The sequence below is a fragment of the Rhea pennata genome, chromosome 4, assembly GCF_028389875.1.
Source record: "Rhea pennata isolate bPtePen1 chromosome 4, bPtePen1.pri, whole genome shotgun sequence".
In the NCBI taxonomy this organism is placed as follows: domain Eukaryota; kingdom Metazoa; phylum Chordata; class Aves; order Rheiformes; family Rheidae; genus Rhea; species Rhea pennata.
Window position 1 is genome coordinate 32,615,574 of NC_084666.1, and position 17,660 is coordinate 32,633,233.

Sequence of the window (17,660 nt, forward strand, 5' to 3'; positions counted from 1 at the left end):
CTTGCAGGTTTTAATTAGAATGCCTTAAGCAACACTGTCTCTGGGCACACCAAAGAGACAGTAAACACTTGCATCACATGAGTGGTGAGATTTTATTATTAACTTATGGCTGCAGTATCAATTGAGATATAACTAGCATCTCTTTCCTAAGGTGCTCAGAAGGTATTGCAAATGAACTAACATCTATCCAGGTCCCTAAGCTTGTTCTCTCCAGTGTTTTCTTTTAACTTGTTATAAAACACAGTTGATGTTAGAAATAAATCCCAGCATGCAGCCAGTGACATAGATAGATAAAATCATAGATAAAAATCACTGCTTTACATGCTAACTGCTTCCTGGGATCCTAACGTGCCTGCATTTCCCTCTATGTAAGTCATTCTTTATTTCTAAAAGACTTACTTTCTTAGTTAGTATTCTGGCCACTGTTGTTATCTGACTTGGCTTTCCACTGCCCCCCCTTGAGAGGAGAGAGAGAAAAAAAAAAAAGAAAAGGTGGTATTAGTTGTCAAGTACTTCTCATTATGGTACTAGCTTTTAACTGCCAGATAGCTTAAGGAGGAAATAAGAATGTCAGACACTGCTAAAATCAGTCAATTTGGAAGTGAATGCTCTTTCTGCCATGTGATATGCAACATGCATGATGACTTCCTCTGAGGTATGAAGTCAGTGCATATATATAGTCCAGTCAAATAAAGAAATTCTTAAAGAATATTTATTGTATTAGTATTCATTATTTTTGGGACAACAGAAAAATCTGTTTAAAAATTTGTTAATATGGCAAGGAAGAACTTCAGCAAGAGATCTGCACAACAGTGAACAGATATTTTGACTTTAGACTTTTCCCCAAGACCTTCTTTCTGTAATTAAATATGACCTCTTGGTAGGTTATTTTATACCAAGACAGCTTAGACATATCCTTATATTGAACTAGAAGACTAGTTATTCCTCCCAAACATTTAGGAAAGCATAACAGAACTACACTGTCATAGATAATCCATCTAACAGAATTTAGAAGTCTTGTCATGCTTAGTAGGTGCTATTTTAACGCATCTGTAATTTAAAAGCATTCTTAATTTGAACAAACAAAAATACTCTTAAGATTGAAGAGATCTAGAGCTAACCACTGAACTTGTTTTGCAGAAATAGCTGAAATTGAAACAGATGTACATTAGTACATATTTCTGGTCAGCAGAACTGCTGATTAGGAAGCAAGAAAGTCCAGTGCAAGATAAGGTCCTCCATTGCTAGAAGCTCATTGACATTTCCATATATCCATTACATTTCTGAAGAAAGAAGTTAGGCTGAGGAATCTCTTTCCAGAAGTAATTTTTTCTTGGAGGGCCTTCTGTGCAGACAAGCAACATAGGAAGGATCCAGGACTACCAAGGGCTACAGGGATCTGGACATTCCCGCAGGTAAGTCTCTGTATGACCATTATACACCTCCATCAGCGTTGTGCACACCGTCAGCTAACAGGGCATGGGAAAAAGGAAAAAAAGAAAGCCTCATTATAGGAATAAGTGAAAAGTTGACTCAGATTCTAGCTGAAGAGCTCAACTAAAACCATCTCATCTAGCTAGCAGAGTCTAATTTCTAGATTTGTATAAAAAGTCAACATGCAATGAGAAAGAGCTCACATCCTCAGCCAAAAATGCTACCTGCACTGAAAATATTAGAAAATATTAACTAAACTTTGATTGAAAATCTTTCTTCATGCCCTTTGAGTCTTTTCTTTTTTTTAAGCTTCCAAACCTCAAGTTCGTCAGATTGCAACATCTTCTGTTGCAACAAGAGTGTTAGTGTGCCTAAACATGAGGTATATTAACTTGTTTCACATGAAATCTGAAGGCATGGATCACATGATAATTCAGATTAGAAGTGTGCTCATGATGTCTCAAGTGCAACTTCCCCCTCAAACCAGGGTCAGCTATGAAGTCAGACCAGGCTGGTCAGGGCTTTAAAGCCATAGTACCTTTGATAAAACATTATTCTAACACTTACATTTTCCTTTTATGATGTTACTTGGAAGTTTTTGTTTTTACATGTGTGTTTTTACCCAGCAACCCACTTACCTCTCAAAATTTACCACTAAATAGCACAGTAAATAAGTGTGTGTGTGTGTGTGTGTGTGTGTGTGTGTGCGTGTGTTAAAAAAAAAAAAAAGGCAAACCTAACTCAAACCAGTGTATTCTTCATCTTCCCTTCTCATATAGTGAAGCACAGTGCATCTGAATATAAGGAAGAACTTCCCTGTGAGAGTGACAGAGCACTGGACCAGGTTGTCCGGAGAGGTTGTGGAGTTTCCTTCTCCGGAGATCTTCAAGGCCCGCCTGGATGCAACCCTGTCTAATATGCTCTAGGTGACCCTGCTGAGCAGAGGGGTTGGACTAGATGATCTCCAGAGGTCCCTTCCAACCTTACTGATTCTGTGAGTCTGTGAAGCATACAGATGCCTCTAACCTTTCCTGCTCATTTCCATGCTCCTTCTTCCTTTTGCCCTCTGACTCTTTCCAGTGGAGCTACTGTGCTTTCATTGTGATCCAGTTCTAGTGGGTATCAGGCTGAGAACACGTTCTGCTCGATAGCTTTCTTTCAAAATGAGCAGGTCAAAGTTTGGTGAAAGGCTGCCACTAGTTTTTAGAAGCCAGAGCAGATTTATTTTTCATGCTTAAATTCTAGCTTCACAGGTTTTGTACAATATCTTAAACTTCACTTACAGTACAAGTTCAGCCCTCCTGTAAGTTGGTAGAATAGTGTCGTAAAACCTGAATGTAGTACTTTGACCATCTCCTTATATATACATTAGATGTCTGTCCCTGCCCTCCCAAATTTGGAAAAAAAAAAAAAAAAAAACAGCATTACCTTATTGAGGACAGGCTTTGTGGAGAGAACATCATAGATACTTGGTAATGAGATATTCTGAAATAAAATAGTGCGCTGATGTTAGTGGACATTACCTAGCTCTGTGTGTAAATGCTGAGAACCACAACTTTTCTGATGTCTCATTTAGGTAATAAGATAAAGCTTTAGGAATATCTTGGTATCTTCTGATCTTGAGACAGAAGAACGTGGGTTGAAAAAAAAAACCCGAGCAGGCTAAATCTCACTATAGCATGTGAAACTTGAGTTTCAGAGTCTGTTGCCTGTTAGTTGTTGAATTTCACTAGCAATAAAACAGTTCAGGAAACACTGGTATTTCTCAAGTTGTCTTCAGGTTTATCACTCTATATATGCTGCAGAAGAAAACACTTCTAGAAAACCTGTATTTGAATAAAGTAAAGCAGTGAAAAGCCTCAAGCTATGGAAGGGGAAAGCGTAGAACTAGAAAACATCCGTGCAAAAAGCCAGCTGGTACTCTACTATACAGAAGTGTAGACAATTGTCACAAAAACATTAACTGCTTTTGTCATTACAGCTCAGATTGCAAATGCCCTGATTATCCCTGGCTGTGTTAGATCACTTCTATGATGTAACCTGAGTTAAGCATTTCAAAACAGCAAGATCAAGTATTCAGAGGATGTTTACCTCTTGCTGTGTCTGGTTCAGGCACTTCATTGCAGGTGTTCTACGATTATCCAAGATTAGTGGAGGCTTCCAGCGGTCATAGTTTGTTTCTACCACATACCATGTGCCTTTCTTGATATCAAGGCTGAAAGAGATATACATGAGTTTGTGTTTCACTTACCTAAGTAAATACTCTATGAAACTAACTTTTTTAGGCCTATTATAGGTATATTTCAGTGATATTAAAAAACTGAATTATTGCACAAGAGAAGTCACAAGAGACACAGGGCACAATCATCAGTGGAACCTGACCTCTTCTGGAAGAGTCTAGTCAGGTGAAACATACTTACTCCCAGATATCCAGAGTAGCTGTTCTAGAACGAGTTATCACACAGCCTTCTCCGGAATTTTTTCCGCCCAATATAAAGTAAGCTGGAGCCAACAGTCTTGTTTTTGACAATTTGTCTTTTGCATCCTGGTAACTGCAGATAACAATCAAGTTTTAGACTATTAAATGCTATAAATGGTTCAAATACTGAAGAACTAGTTTCAGACACAGGAAAAAAATTGGGTAGTTAAACCTTTCTTCCCCCTTCAGACATGTACACAAAGGCTGTATCATAATGAAAGAACACATTTCAGCAAAGCTTCTCCACTCAGTTTGTACTTAAAGTAGGGTTGTCAACAGGTGTTCCTTGCACACTTTTTCTTTTTAAACATGAGAAACAGGAATAAAATTATGATGTACTCTAGCAATGTGACATTCCACCTAATTCATTTACTCTATCAGAGCTTTATTTCTGATTACTTCCTACTCTATACTACTAACTGTTGGATATGCTAGATGTAGAATACTTTTATGTCTTCAGATGCTAGTAGTGTCATTAAAAAAAAAAAAAAACTGAGGATTTTTAAAGGAAATCACATGTCATGTTTCCCCTTCCCCACTGCTGACATGAAGGATCAGCAAAGACAGGAATTATTTAATGTTAAGACCAAGAGAAAAATACTTGTATCATTAGATACTTAATATGAGACATCTACCTACAATATTCATGCCAGTCAGGAACAAAACAAGTCAAAACAGTGAAATATGTGGGTGGGGGGGAGAGGGGAAGTACAATACCTTGTAGCGTTCTCTAGTACTGTTCTGGTAAGAAAGCCCATCCACACACCATCTCTTCTACCAAGAAACCATTCAAATATTCCTGCAAAATACCACTGGTTATAATATTTTCTTTTCATAAGCTTCTGTCATGTAAAGAAATGAGCATAACTCACCAATATAACCACCATCAAGGCTGAAACGCTCATTCATTGTTAGCGTGAATGTGTCCTGAAAAGTATTAAACATATCAACCCTTATCCATTGCCAGCATTAGAATCAGTAATAAACAAAGGCAACATTTTAACTTACATGCCAATCCTGCTTTGCGTTCATTAGATTACTAGCCTTTGAGTAAGGGGCTGCAAGAAAAAGCCTACACCAAGAACCAGTTTGTTAATCTCTGGGTAAATAGAAATGATAGTTTACAGTTTCTTCCCTTACACAGCAATCTAATAATCTATGGGTTTATGCTAGCAAGTCAAGCCTACAGTGATTTTTCTTTTGGACTTTGTTACATCACTGAATTACAAGTTTCTCAGACCCCTAAAAACTAGTCCAATTTGAAGATGAATTCTTAAGTTCTATTTAAGTAAATTCTGATATGTTAATGCTGTTCGGATGAGCGTACAGCCATATACGATTTGAATTTTATGTTGCAAGTAGTGCACATTAAACTCTAATCTCAATCTTGTCTAACTAGAGGGTTTGCCCATGTCCTCCTCTGTGGCATGCAGCTATACTGGATCATTTTCAAGATGGAGTCTCGTCAATTTATTGGGAGCAGAAAACAAAACCGGAGTTTATGCCAGAAATTAACTCTATTATGAAAAGTGTCAACAGTGAGCACATAGAGAAGATAGAGCTGCGTTAAGTTGCGGCACCTGGTACAGTTCTGTACGTTAGTTTTTAAGGTCTAGATAAAATCTAAATTTAAAGTGCCTAAAAATCAATTATCTCTATCTTGGAAAAGGAGGTCTACATTATATTTAAAACAGCACTCAAGTGTGCAGTTTCTACCCTGGGAACACAGCAATTTCCTTGTATTTGCTAGCAAGAAATACCAACCACTTGAGGAAACATTTGTTTTGTATTCACTACTACTGTTTGTCCATTTAGAATGCAATGTTTTTGAAGTGCTCTTTAAGAATGAAATAAATTCATAAACTAAATGAAATGGCTGTTTGAACAATTTCCTTTTATAAGAAACAGTGCAGCACTTTTTTCTTCTACCTTTCTTCAAATATCTGTATTATGTATTGGAACAATTAAGAGCTCAGGACAAAAGATTAAAGGAAGACAGTTTATATCTTAAAGGAAAGTCTGAAACATTATTAATTCATTGACAAAAAACCTTTCATACTTACTGGTTTGACTCCAGACACCATGCCAATATATCCTGCAAAATTTGTAGACTTAAATACTGTTTTGTTATTTCTCTGGAAGTCCAGGTTTACCACTATAGGCTTCAGTTCCCGAGTTACAGTCCAGGAATTATTTTTAACATCCCACCTGCAGAAGATGGCACAGTGTTTGAAACTACTCCAACCCATAGCTTTTAACATTTCCAACCACAAAATACCTATTTCCTGTGTGTGATGCCTGTCCTTTGATCTCACTCGCTCAGAATCCCAAAACCCACCACCACCAGGTAGTTACCTAAACAACATAAGCAAGGACCAGCTAGGAAGTCTTAATGCATATGCAGTCTATGAAAAGAAAGTTTTGTGCAAACCAACAGCACAAACACTATTTGGAATTAAAAGGCACCAACGGAGTATCTGGCTTATTTTGGAAACACACAGCTTTATTCTGCTCCTACTGGCAAGCGGAGGCAGCTAGAGGTGCGGCTTCAGTCACTGAACTACTGATTCTTGAGAGTGTGTGTAGTCTGTACTGGCTGACCCAGCCACATCAAATTCTTATTTTTCAAAGGGAGAGGACAGAAACACATCTCATTGTATTTGTTTGTACTTAAGGGAAGACCCAATTCTAGTTTGTAAGGTACTTTTTCTGCAGAGTGTGTATTTGAGGAGACGCTGAAGAACACTTTATTAGGTAAATAAATTCTCTGGAAATAAAATTCTAGGAACAACTTTGGAAAATTGTTTCAATTTTCAGGGAACATGTCCCCAGTCTTTCTGACAAAAGGGAAGCAGTTCAACACACAGCTAATCAAGGGATAGATTGAGTCACAGTTGTCCATATTTGAGTTTTTGTTAGGCAAATGAGAATTTTAATGAAGTCGAACATTTATATTCCAACTGGGCGTTAAGAATCATCTGGGTAAGCGATGTTACAAAATACACTGGGATAATAAAAGCAGAAAACTGAAATACCCAATTATGAGGCATGAACTGAGAGCACTAAAAGAGAATCTAGTACTAATCAAAAAATTGCAGAGTATTCAAAGGAAGATTAAGTAAAGACAAATACAGTGTCATATCTAAATAAATGACAATGCTAGATCAAGGGAATACAAACCACTGGCTTCAGAGGAGAAGTAATTAATGATGGAAGATTTCTGTAGAGCATAAAGTAACTATCTGAGAAAAGCACTGTACACCAAAATTGGTACTTCTGTCTCATCACTTAAGAAGGTATATTGAGCCTTTGAGTTAAGGTCACGTAGACTGTTCTTTGCTACAAAAATTCTAGACAAATTTAATTGTAGCCGGAAAAGCACTAACAGTTAACATAACTGCTTTCCAAAGTCATTCCTGAAAAATGCAAAGCAGTATGACATGGTATCAGCAGAAAAACCTTTTGCTTATTCTAACACTTTTTGCAGTATACAGCGCAGAACTGCTTGTTAGTTTTCAACAACATCCAATTCATCATTTAGTCTCAAAGAAAGTATATATATAAATTAGAAGTTCAACTGTCTCTCTCTCTCTCAAAAAAAAATCCCCCCACCCCAAAAAAATCAACAAACAAATGTAACCCACCTAACAGACACTGTCTTAGGCACTTACCCAAGAAAGAGTCCAAAATCCAAGTTTCTGGCATGGTACAGCTTCCCTGTATTAAAACAAATAATAATAATTACACATATATATAAAGTTTTGTAAAGAAAGGGACATAAGTTTCAGCTTAGGAAAATAATCATATATGTAGTAAAAATACCATTGTATAGACTTCTTTTGTATAAAGATAAAAAAAAGCAGCTTTTTTCTTTCTATGAAATATATGTTTTGCTATAATTGAAATCAAACAATCTCTTAAATTGCTGTCCAGCTCAGCATAAAATGCTTTTCATATCAACTTAATACATTGATAATAAATCTAGGTTTCTATTTTTAAAAATGAACCTTCTGTAAGGTTCCCTCTGAGAATCCTTCTGAAGTTTCCTCCATTGGAACAGGTGCAGACAAGGGCTGCTAAAGCAGTTACGAGAATGGAGGGTCTGTTTTAAGAAAGGAGATTAGTTTTCTCTAGGATGACACATTTGCCACAGTTAGAAACTAGATGCAAAATGGACTGCACTGGAATCACGCTCAACACTGAAAAAACATCAGATGTTTGGCTGGTGTTTCTTTTTCATAGAAAGGCAAATGCCATATTGTAAAAAGATATCCCTTTCTTTGTAGATACCTTTTTCTTCTTTAAACCTAAAACACGCGCCATCTCTTAGTCCCTCTCAAGGTACACCTTTTCATTATCATTGCTTTCAGTTTCCTTTACTAGACCTGCTTTCTTGCAGTTAAAGTTGTATTCTGTAATTGAGGTGGACCTTTCCCTACACAGGACAAAAGCAGAAAGACTATTCTGGTATGCATTACCTGTTTTATCTTCTGCCACTATTGAAGTGCAAACAGTAAAAATTTCATAGAAGATGTTAAAAATAACAATTTCCCCTAGAACAAAAAGAGACAAAGTTCAAGGAATTGATTTTTTTTGTAAATACAGAACAATAATTATAAAAAAAGACTACTGCAAGACACATCATTCTATATTTCTCTTCAGAATTTCTATTTGGATCTCATTTGATCTGTGAAATGACAAAAAGGTAAACAAAAGAATCAATCTCTTGGCCTTCTGCCTTACTATACAGAAAACTGACAGTTCTTACAATTTCCTTCTCCAGAAGCTTCAAAGTGTCTTCGAAGTATACAAACTTTAAAGATTTACTTTAAAGAAATAATTTATACACAAGTTGCTACAAGCACCTGTATTTCCTTGTGAGAGCTTTTGACTAAGCAGTGTATGTACTGCATATAGTGGAAGAAAACGAAAGAGGAAGAAACAGGCCTGTGGACCTTCTCTGTCTAGAATCTGGAAGAAATCAGGGTCTAATACTTGCTTGGAACTTCATTTCTTTTGTGGAAGAGAAGGGAAGGAAGATGTGGCAAGGATCATGGGGGAAAGAAAGCATGGTTTATATTATGCTAATGAAGCATTGAAAAACATTACCCAAAGGAATTCCAGATGCATTTGCAATCCCTTGGAGTTCTTCATTGAAAGGATAAGGAAATGTGGAAGTCAGATGAGCCTGAAAGCAAAAATTTCGTATGTTGTCTGTGTAAATGAATACAATTTATTCATTTGTTTATTTAACTTTCCAATAGAGGCATCCTCATTAGCACTACAAAACTATATTTAAGTCCTCTACAATTATAGAAGTTGAGGACATTTCTACAGTACTTGAAAGAAAAGTAGGTATTTAAGGACAGTAAAGCTATTATTAATCAAAATATTGACATGTGAGCAATGAAGATTAGTGCAGTATCTAGTTAATGTTAGCAGCAAAAAGACCCTTAACATGTAAGAGCTCAACTGAGACAGAGCTTGAGGCTATTGGTGTTGAAGAGAATCCTTATCTTTCACAAACTGTCTTGACTTCCTGTATATGCCACCTTTATGTCACTCACTCTCAGGCACACAGTCATACTGCAGCAAGCTGAATGATGGGTGGCCAGCGTGACCTAAGGCTGCTATAAACTGAGATGACAGCAGATCTGACCATATACAGTCTCTAGCACTCTTCTTTTTTCCCCTGTTCTGATCCTGTGCCAAAGCCTATTTTAATCAGATTGAATTCTTCCTCAAAATCAAGTGTAATCAACATTGACTCTGGATTCAGACATTTATTGCCGTTTTCAAAACCTGATTTGATTCTACTGATTAAAAGGAGCTCACCATAGCAACAGCATCCCAGCCAAGTGCGTACTAGAGAGACCAGGCATTTATGCTATTGAAAATGGCTTAATGTGACTAATCCAAACTTGAGAAATTCTTAAGAAAAATTAAAGGAGGAAAGGACACAGGTGTTTTAGGTTTGATGGCTTCAGTATAATTTAACTCTTCAAACTAACATTTTTTTCCTCAAGAATCTAACAGAAAGAATTATTGCATGTAAGTTTTTTAATTAGCCAAATTCAGTAACGTTCTGGTAGTTAGAGAATAAAGTAGTAAAATATTTAAGCTGACAATACTTACTATTTTGTGATCCACTATGTCAACAATTTTGCCACTAGGGAAGAACGTATTTGCTATATCCTTAATATTCTGGACTACGGTCTTCAACTAAAAAGAACAAGGAATTTTACTGAATATAAAATCTTGATCTTAAGAATTATTAGAATACTTTTCAACACAATGTTGTGTTGAAAAACATTTATGAGATGTGCTAAGTATAGTATTAACGCTGAGAAAAGCATCCCCAATTTCCATAATCATTTAAGAATTCAGCCATGGAATAGTCACTCTTCAACCTTTATTTAAATGACCATGTAAATCAGCTCTTGTATCTCCCTTTATTAGAGACAGAGAATTATAGGAAAAAGCCATTCTTGTCCTCTGCTCCTATGATCACATCTATGGATAATATTCTGCATTTTTCCATCTTTAAAAATATCATTTAATTAAAAGCTCTTTGCTTAAACATCAATGTTCACAAAGCCAAAAATACTAGATAAGCTTCTTAGAAAAGTATACCAGGAAGAGCTTTTGGTTTGCAAAATGTGAATTGCAACAAATGCCACTCCATCTGATTTAACTCAGCTCATGAGAGATAAGACCCTTCAAAATTGTACGTGCAACCTGATGCTTCTGAAGCCCATTGTTTTAATCTAGACTTTTAAAATAAATATAATTGTGTAAGTAGAATTAGTCTAGCTTTCAGAGTTGAAAGATCAAAGTCAGCAGCGTTATACTAAAAAATGGCCTATTTGGGGAAATCAAGCATTATTAAAATGAATTTTAAGCAACCTTCAAAAGAATGGTTGTTTTAAATAAGCTGAAAGACTTGAGCAGTTAAAAAAAAAGTTTCTCTTGTGTAACAAATTTATTGTGGTCTATCAGGCCATAGAGAGAGTCATTCCCAGCAAAACCCCAGTGCCACAACCAATGCTCTTTAAAAGGCAGTAAGTTCTTCATTCTTCCTCTGCTGTTTCGTCACCTCAGTCACTGTTTCCAGATTAACAGCCGGGCAGAGGAGAAAGGATGATGCCTCAGATTCACTTCAGTTTAAAGACTTATTTTGGTGTACTCCTCTCACATCATTCTGTATTACTTTGTAAATAAATACATTTCATAAATGAAAATCTGCTTTACGGTGCACAATTTTTTATTCCTGTGTCCCAACTATCAGTGCCCCTGCACTTGATCCTGCTAGCTTAAGTGTTGCACAGAAAGATCTTTATCCAAGCAATTATCTTATTCTAAAACCATATAAAAAAAGAAAAAGAAACGAGAAATACTAACCCTTTCTTAATAAAGTTTCATCTCAGATACTCCTTCTAAACCTTTTCCATAATAAAAGACTAAATGCTAGTTTTATATATGCTAAGCTTAAAAGTAACCTCTGCATTTCATACCTCTGTCTTTTTGTCATGTATCAACTTATCCCATCTTTTGCTAGGAGGTAAATCAAGATTTATGACATATGTGGGAACATGCCCTTGGAACCTGAAAGATAAGTGCCACAGTTTAAATTTAAAGAAGGCTTTGAAAAATGCATAATTTTGACAAAATTAAGTGCTTTTGTTTTGTAATCTGTAGTTTCTAGATCTGTAACATGAACAAATCATAACAAAAATCTTAAACAGCTCATACTTCTAAATCACAACATTTTTTGTAAATTGTTAAGAGAAGTCTAATCAGATTACTTACGTTGGTCCTGAAGGAGGGTATGTTTTAGTTCTGCAGTCTTCTCCATACTGTGGAGACAGTTAAGTGTTACTATTTACCTTCTTTATTAAAGCACTTAATATTCTAGCAGACTTAGCTTCAAATTAAACCTTTAGGACTAGTCAGCTAATTCAGTTCATGGTAATTTGATACTAAAGGGAAAGTCTAGCAAACTTGAGAAGGGGAGCAGAGGAAAATAAAAGAGGTAGTGGACAAATACCATCTGCCCTACGCTGTCATACAGAACTTCAGCTAACTTATCCAACGTAGTCCAAGAAAAGCCTACTTTTATTCAGTGTGGCTCAGTTAAACACCAGACTGACACATGAATAAAGAAGAGCACTTGAAGAATATTTTCTTCAGAAAACCTCAGTAACATTTAATTTTGGTACAGACCAGTCTGTTCTATTCAATGCATGATCTCATTTCGTTACATCATTCATGAGGTGGATTGAGAACTGGCTGAAAGGCAGAGCTCACAGGGTCGTCATTGGTGACACGGAGTCTAGATGGAGGCCTGTGGCTAGTGGCATCCCCCAGGGTTTAGTACTGGGTCCCATCCTGTTCAGCTTCTTCATCAATGACCTGGCTGAGGGAGCAGAGTGCCTCCTCAGCAAGTTTGCTGATGATACCAAGCTGGGAGGAGCAGCTGACACACCTGAGGGCTGTGCTGCCTTTCAGAGAGACCTGGACAGGCTGGAGAGCTGGGCAGAGAGGAACCTCATGAGGTTCAACAAGGGCAAGTGCAGAGTCCTGCACCTAGGGAGGAATAACCCCAGGCACCAGTACAAGCTGGGGGCTGACCTTCTGGAGAGCAGCTCTGCAGAGAAGGACCTGGGAGTGCTGGTGGATGACAAGTTGACCATGAGCCAGCAATGTGCCCTTGTGGGCAAGAAAGCCAATGGTCTCCTGGGGTGCATTGGGAAGAGTGCTGCCAGCAGGTCGAGGGAGGTGATCCTGCCCCTCTACTCAGCCCTGAGGAGGCCTCATCTCGAGTCCTGTGTCCAGCTCTGGGCTCCACAGGACGAGAGAGACATGGAGCTACTGGAGAGAGTCCAGCATAGGGCTACAAAGATGATCAGAGGGCTGGAGCACCTGCCCTATGAGGAATGGCTGCGAGAGCTGGGCCTCTTCAGCCTGGGGAAGACAAGACTGAGGGGGGATCTTATCAATGTGGACAAGTACCTGAAGGGAGGGTGTCAAGGGGACGGGGACAAAATCTTTTCAGTTGTCCCGTGTGACAGGACAAGAAGCAATGGGCAGAAACTGAAGCACAGGCAGTTCTGCCTGACCGTGAGGGGGAATTTCTTCCCTGTGAGAGTGACGGAGCACTGGACCAGGTTGCCCAAAGAGGTTGTGGAGTCTCCTTCTCTGGAGATCTTCAAGGCCCACCTGGATGCAACCCTGTCTAACAGACTGTAGGTGCCCCTGCTGAGCAGGGAGGTTGGACTAGATGATCTCCAGAGGTCCCTTCCAACCTTACTGATTCTATGATTCATAATTACATTCAGTACGAAGCTTAATTTTATAGTTGGGACAGAGAAAGTACATGAACTTTCATGCAAATTACTTAACCATGGGCATGACCTATACAATAAAACTTTTTGCTTCCTATGGAAAAGTGCTGCCAAACTGGTGCTAAGTACAATTACAGCCACATTTCAGAAATATAACTAAAAACTAGTTAGCTTCATTCCTGTAAACATGGCTAATTACAAATGAAAGTTTGAGAACTATATTCAGATGTACTCAAAGCGAATGTAAGGTGTTTCCCTCCCCAGTTACATACAACATGTACACACACCTTCATTCATATGCATATGCATATTCATATATACAGGCCCCAGTCATTATAGCATGTTTTGCACAATCGAATACAAGCAGATGCATATTAGTTGCACATGTTCTTCAAGTCAGTTGGGAGCAGACCTGATCTGGTCTGAAACCATTTAGGCACATTAGCAAGCTCTGCAAAGGCAGTACATCCTCTCCCTCCCTGAACTACTACTCGACTAGGCAGTTCTGCACCAACGCAGCTACCAGCCCTGGAGGCGGGAGCCAGCAGGCTAGCTCCTCGCTATCGCTGCTGCTGCTGCTGTTCTGGGCCTGCACGTGGACAATCCCATCCTTTTCTTGCTATTTCACTCTATAGCTTCAGCTTTAAAGAACCTGACTGATTTGCCAATCCAACTTTTCTGGGCTTTATTCAGCTAACTATGCATCTCAGAATGTACAAAATGAACGTACATTTGCTACTCTGTAAGTACACACAAAAGCTCCCAAGGCACAAATATGTGGAAGACAGAAAAAAAATAAATCATGTAGGAAAACCCTCTTTCCTCCCAGCATTATTTTAACTTGACTGTACTAATTAATTATTTCACTGGTGTATCCTTATAATGCATTCTGACTCTCTGGTCAGACAAGATCTCTAGCAGCTACATATCTATGATTAACAAGCTAACTAACCTCCCAGCTGTCCTTAGGCAAATCACATTATCCACTTTTAAGGGATTAATCTAGCAAAAGCAATGTCTTGCACAATGTCGCAAACTCTTGAATACTGACATAATTTGTTACAACCAAAACCAGGAATTTTAAGGTCAGATTTATTTTCATGCATTATTTTAGGGTTTGTATTTTGTATTATTTCCAGTGGCTGAGAGAAAGCTTGAAGCAAAGTTCAGTTTTCCTACATATGAGATGGAAGTCTAGGACTATGCTGCTTCTTGCTAAGAATAAATGCGTTTCCTAGATTTCAGTGTAGTGCAGTTACAGCCTTGGCACAGCTGGAACAAAAAGTCAAATTCAGAAGGCTATTTTACTTTCAAAATAAGGAAGTTAGGCAAAGACATCACAAGACAAGTAGGCAACAAGAACTAGAAGCTTCATGTGCAGCCAATAAAATACTTAACAGCCTTAATGCAACTGTTTGTGAAATTTCACAATCTGCAATACTAGAAAAACTGCAATAAGTTAGAAAAAGTGGTATCACATGTACATCTACTGCAGTGATGGCACAATACATTCAGACATTTCAATAACAAAACATTCCAAAATATGCTTCTTGTAATAAAGTCTGTAATAAAGACTATTGCAGAAAGTGATCCAAAACAGTTCCTTTCACATTCAGAAGAGAATCTCTTTTTAGCTGAGGAAAAAAAAAATCGAATAACCGGGCAACAAGCTGAACTTGTACAAGGTTAGTAAAAAGGCATGCACCTAAGTGATCAATTGTACATGAAAACTTTTAGGTTAAGATTGTCATGAAATAACTTTGGCATGGGTGTCTTGCTTCCTCGAAGGGTTACTATCAGTTTTCATTTTCAAAGAGTTTATATCAAACACTACTCGACTTTTCCATCAATAAAAAGCCCAGTTTGTGTGTCAGTATCATCTGTGTGCACACAGAGCAAACGGCAATCAATCTAGAAAACTTATTTCAGAATATTTTAAGTGATATTCCTCGTGCTAAACGTTATGTCATTTCTCTTTCTTTCTCTCTTCCTCTCTCCCTTGGGATTTTCATCTTCCATTTGGAACTATTTTTATCTTCCTTGTTCTCTGCAACCTAAGCCACAAAAGAGGCAGGGAAAGGACAGTTAAAGAGTTAATGCAGAAATACAGAGTACAGAGAAAACATCCCCTCCTTACAGACCAGTAATTTTAGACTTCTCAACTATTTATACACAAAGCAAGTGAAACAAATGAATAACTCCCCAAACAACCTGAAGATATTCTCAGCATCAATTAAACTAGTTAAGTTAGCATTAAGATAGCTGAACAAAGCCAAGATTATCAATTTCTTTAGAAACTCTAAGATACGATGGCACGGAAAGAGTAACTCAAGAAGATGTTAAAAAACCCCGGAATACCTGAAAGGTTTTTTTTATACAAATTTCATCCAGCGACGGGCAAAAATCTGCTTACCTTTTGTGATCACTACAGACTAACTGCGAAGTTTTCCAACAAGATGAAAAGAAAGAAGAAAGACTGCCCTAAACACTTTTTTTTTTTTTTTTTTTTTTTAACAATTTAGTTTTAGGAAGGCGAATTTTCTGCTTTGAAAGCCTAATGTAACCAAACATACAGAGATCAATGCAGATTTGTTTTCCTAGGTCTTCAGAAAGATCACATGCACTTGCTGCTCTAGCTTTTCTCAGTTACTGCACAAAAATGACATTTGTTACTCAAGGGTTTCTTAACAGCAGCAGAAAAAATAACAGGCACTTTCTATCAACAGAATGAAATAAGCAGCTACTAAATTACTGCTGTGGTCAGCAAGATCCTCTTCTCCACAGGAGCTTGAGACTAGAAGATTAATAAATGTTGTCTGAGAGAAGCACAAGCAGCCTTCTAGCAGAAACCATCTAACTGTCCAGAGAGAATCATCTGTACTTTCAAACTCTGTAACTTCAAAATTTTTGAAATTAAAAAAAAAAAAAAAAAAAACAGTGAGAGAGCACGAGCAGAAGCTCTCTAACAGGAGGAGGTTGCCATAAATTTCCTTTTTGAATGTGCACCAACCCTGCTGTGCGGAATGCAGCTATTCTTGAGTGATTAAGTGATTCCCAACCCTTTTTTCCCTACCCTTTTATTAAAAAGCATCTTTCACAAATCCGTTGTATATTTTGATTACTTGATGCACAGCTGATTGTGGAATTTGTATGTATGTAACGATGCAAAAATGGATGTGTGGCAGCATAAAACCAAAACCTTAAAAGAAAGAAAGCTCTATGAAGGAGAAAAACAATGTCATATGTGGAAAGAAAAAATAATAAGCAAAACATGGAAGTAATGCAGAAGAGTTATGCTATGGTACGCATGTAAGTGGAGCAGAATAGGAACAGAGTAGCTAAACAAACTGTCAAGCTGAATTGCTACCTGGAAAAAAACCCAATTAATAACAGTTACTGTGCACTACATAACTGCCTATTAACATAATAAAGAGAAATAATGCACAGATCAAGGACTGCTGAGCAAGTATTTTAAAAATCAGCCTGAATTCATTAACATAAAGTAAGTTGAACTTCCAGTCTAAACAATGCCAGCTACAAGACTTTATTACTCCTAAAAGTACTTTTGAGGTAGACAGCATCAAGCAGCCTTCTCTAATACTCAACACAAGTGTTCCTTTTCTCCATCTTTTAAATAAAATACAACATTATCTTTTTTTATGAAATAAGACTGTATGATTTAAGAGCATGGTATTCAATTTTTTTAAAACAAAACAGTCTGTCACATTCTGTATCTTTCGGTCTGCAAATTCTCCACCCGAGACAGCTCCCTCTCTCCCCCTGCGCTTGCAGGCCGCGCCGGCGCAGCGCTCTGCCACACCGCGCTAGCCCGGCCGGCGTTCACCGCCGGAACCCAGGCACGACGAGCGCTCCGGCAGCACGGCGGACGAAGGCGGGACAAGCCGCGCAGCTCCCGACAGCAGCTGCAGGACACCTGCGCAGGCTGCGGGCAGCCGCAGCCCGCGCAACTTCTGATGCGCTTCAGGGCGCAACCGCGCAACCTGCGCTAACGAAACGGAAGGAAAATAGCCCCAGTGGCTCTAAACTGGAAGGCAACGCTCAGTGATTAATTCCAGCTTTTCAACCAACAAACAAACCAACAAAACAACCGACCCCCCCCACGCCCCCAGCGCAGTACCGCGGCGCGGAGCCCCCTGCGCGGCCCGCAACGCGAGGCGAGACCCAGCTCCCACGCCTGCCGCCCTGCCCGCCGCGGGCTCTGCCGCAGGGCGCCTTTCCCGCAACTCCCTCCTCGCCCGCCGCGCCGCGCCGCTCACCGGGTCCGGGGCCAGCACGAGCAGCGCGGCGGCGGCCAGCAGCGCGGCGAGCGGCAGCGGCGCCCGGCCACAACCCGCCATGGCCCGGCCCGGCTCGGCCCGGCCCGGCACCGCCCGGGCGCCGCC

General features: G+C 38.7%; 1 protein-coding gene across 1 annotated transcript; it reads right to left on the reverse strand.

Annotated features, from left to right (window-relative positions):
- Positions 1-694: 694 nt before the first annotated feature.
- On the reverse strand, positions 695-17,630 carry ASAH1 (N-acylsphingosine amidohydrolase 1). The gene is made up of 14 exons (XM_062575667.1): positions 17,535-17,630; positions 11,723-11,769; positions 11,428-11,518; positions 10,049-10,135; positions 9,023-9,101; positions 8,392-8,466; positions 7,585-7,630; positions 5,977-6,121; positions 4,786-4,840; positions 4,631-4,712; positions 3,855-3,986; positions 3,526-3,649; positions 2,863-2,919; positions 695-1,469 (listed from the first exon to the last, which is right to left on the reverse strand). The coding sequence occupies exons 1-14, from the start codon at positions 17,613-17,615 to the stop codon at positions 1,380-1,382; spliced, it is 1,191 nt and encodes a 396-aa protein (XP_062431651.1). The 5' UTR covers positions 17,616-17,630; the 3' UTR covers positions 695-1,379.
- Positions 17,631-17,660: the final 30 nt, after the last annotated feature.

Excerpts from the sequence above, each read along its gene's own strand:
- ASAH1 (XM_062575667.1), bottom strand. The coding sequence starts at position 17,615 with ATGGCGGGTTGTGGCCGGGCGCCGCTGCCGCTCGCCGCGCTGCTGGCC. Across the intron at positions 8,467-9,022 it reads TGCATCTGGAATTCCTTTGG|GGGAAATTGTTATTTTTAAC; the intron begins GTAATGTTTTTC and ends TTTTTGTTCTAG. Across the intron at positions 3,987-4,630 it reads GTACTAGAGAACGCTACAAG|TTACCAGGATGCAAAAGACA; the intron begins GTATTGTACTTC and ends TGTTATCTGCAG.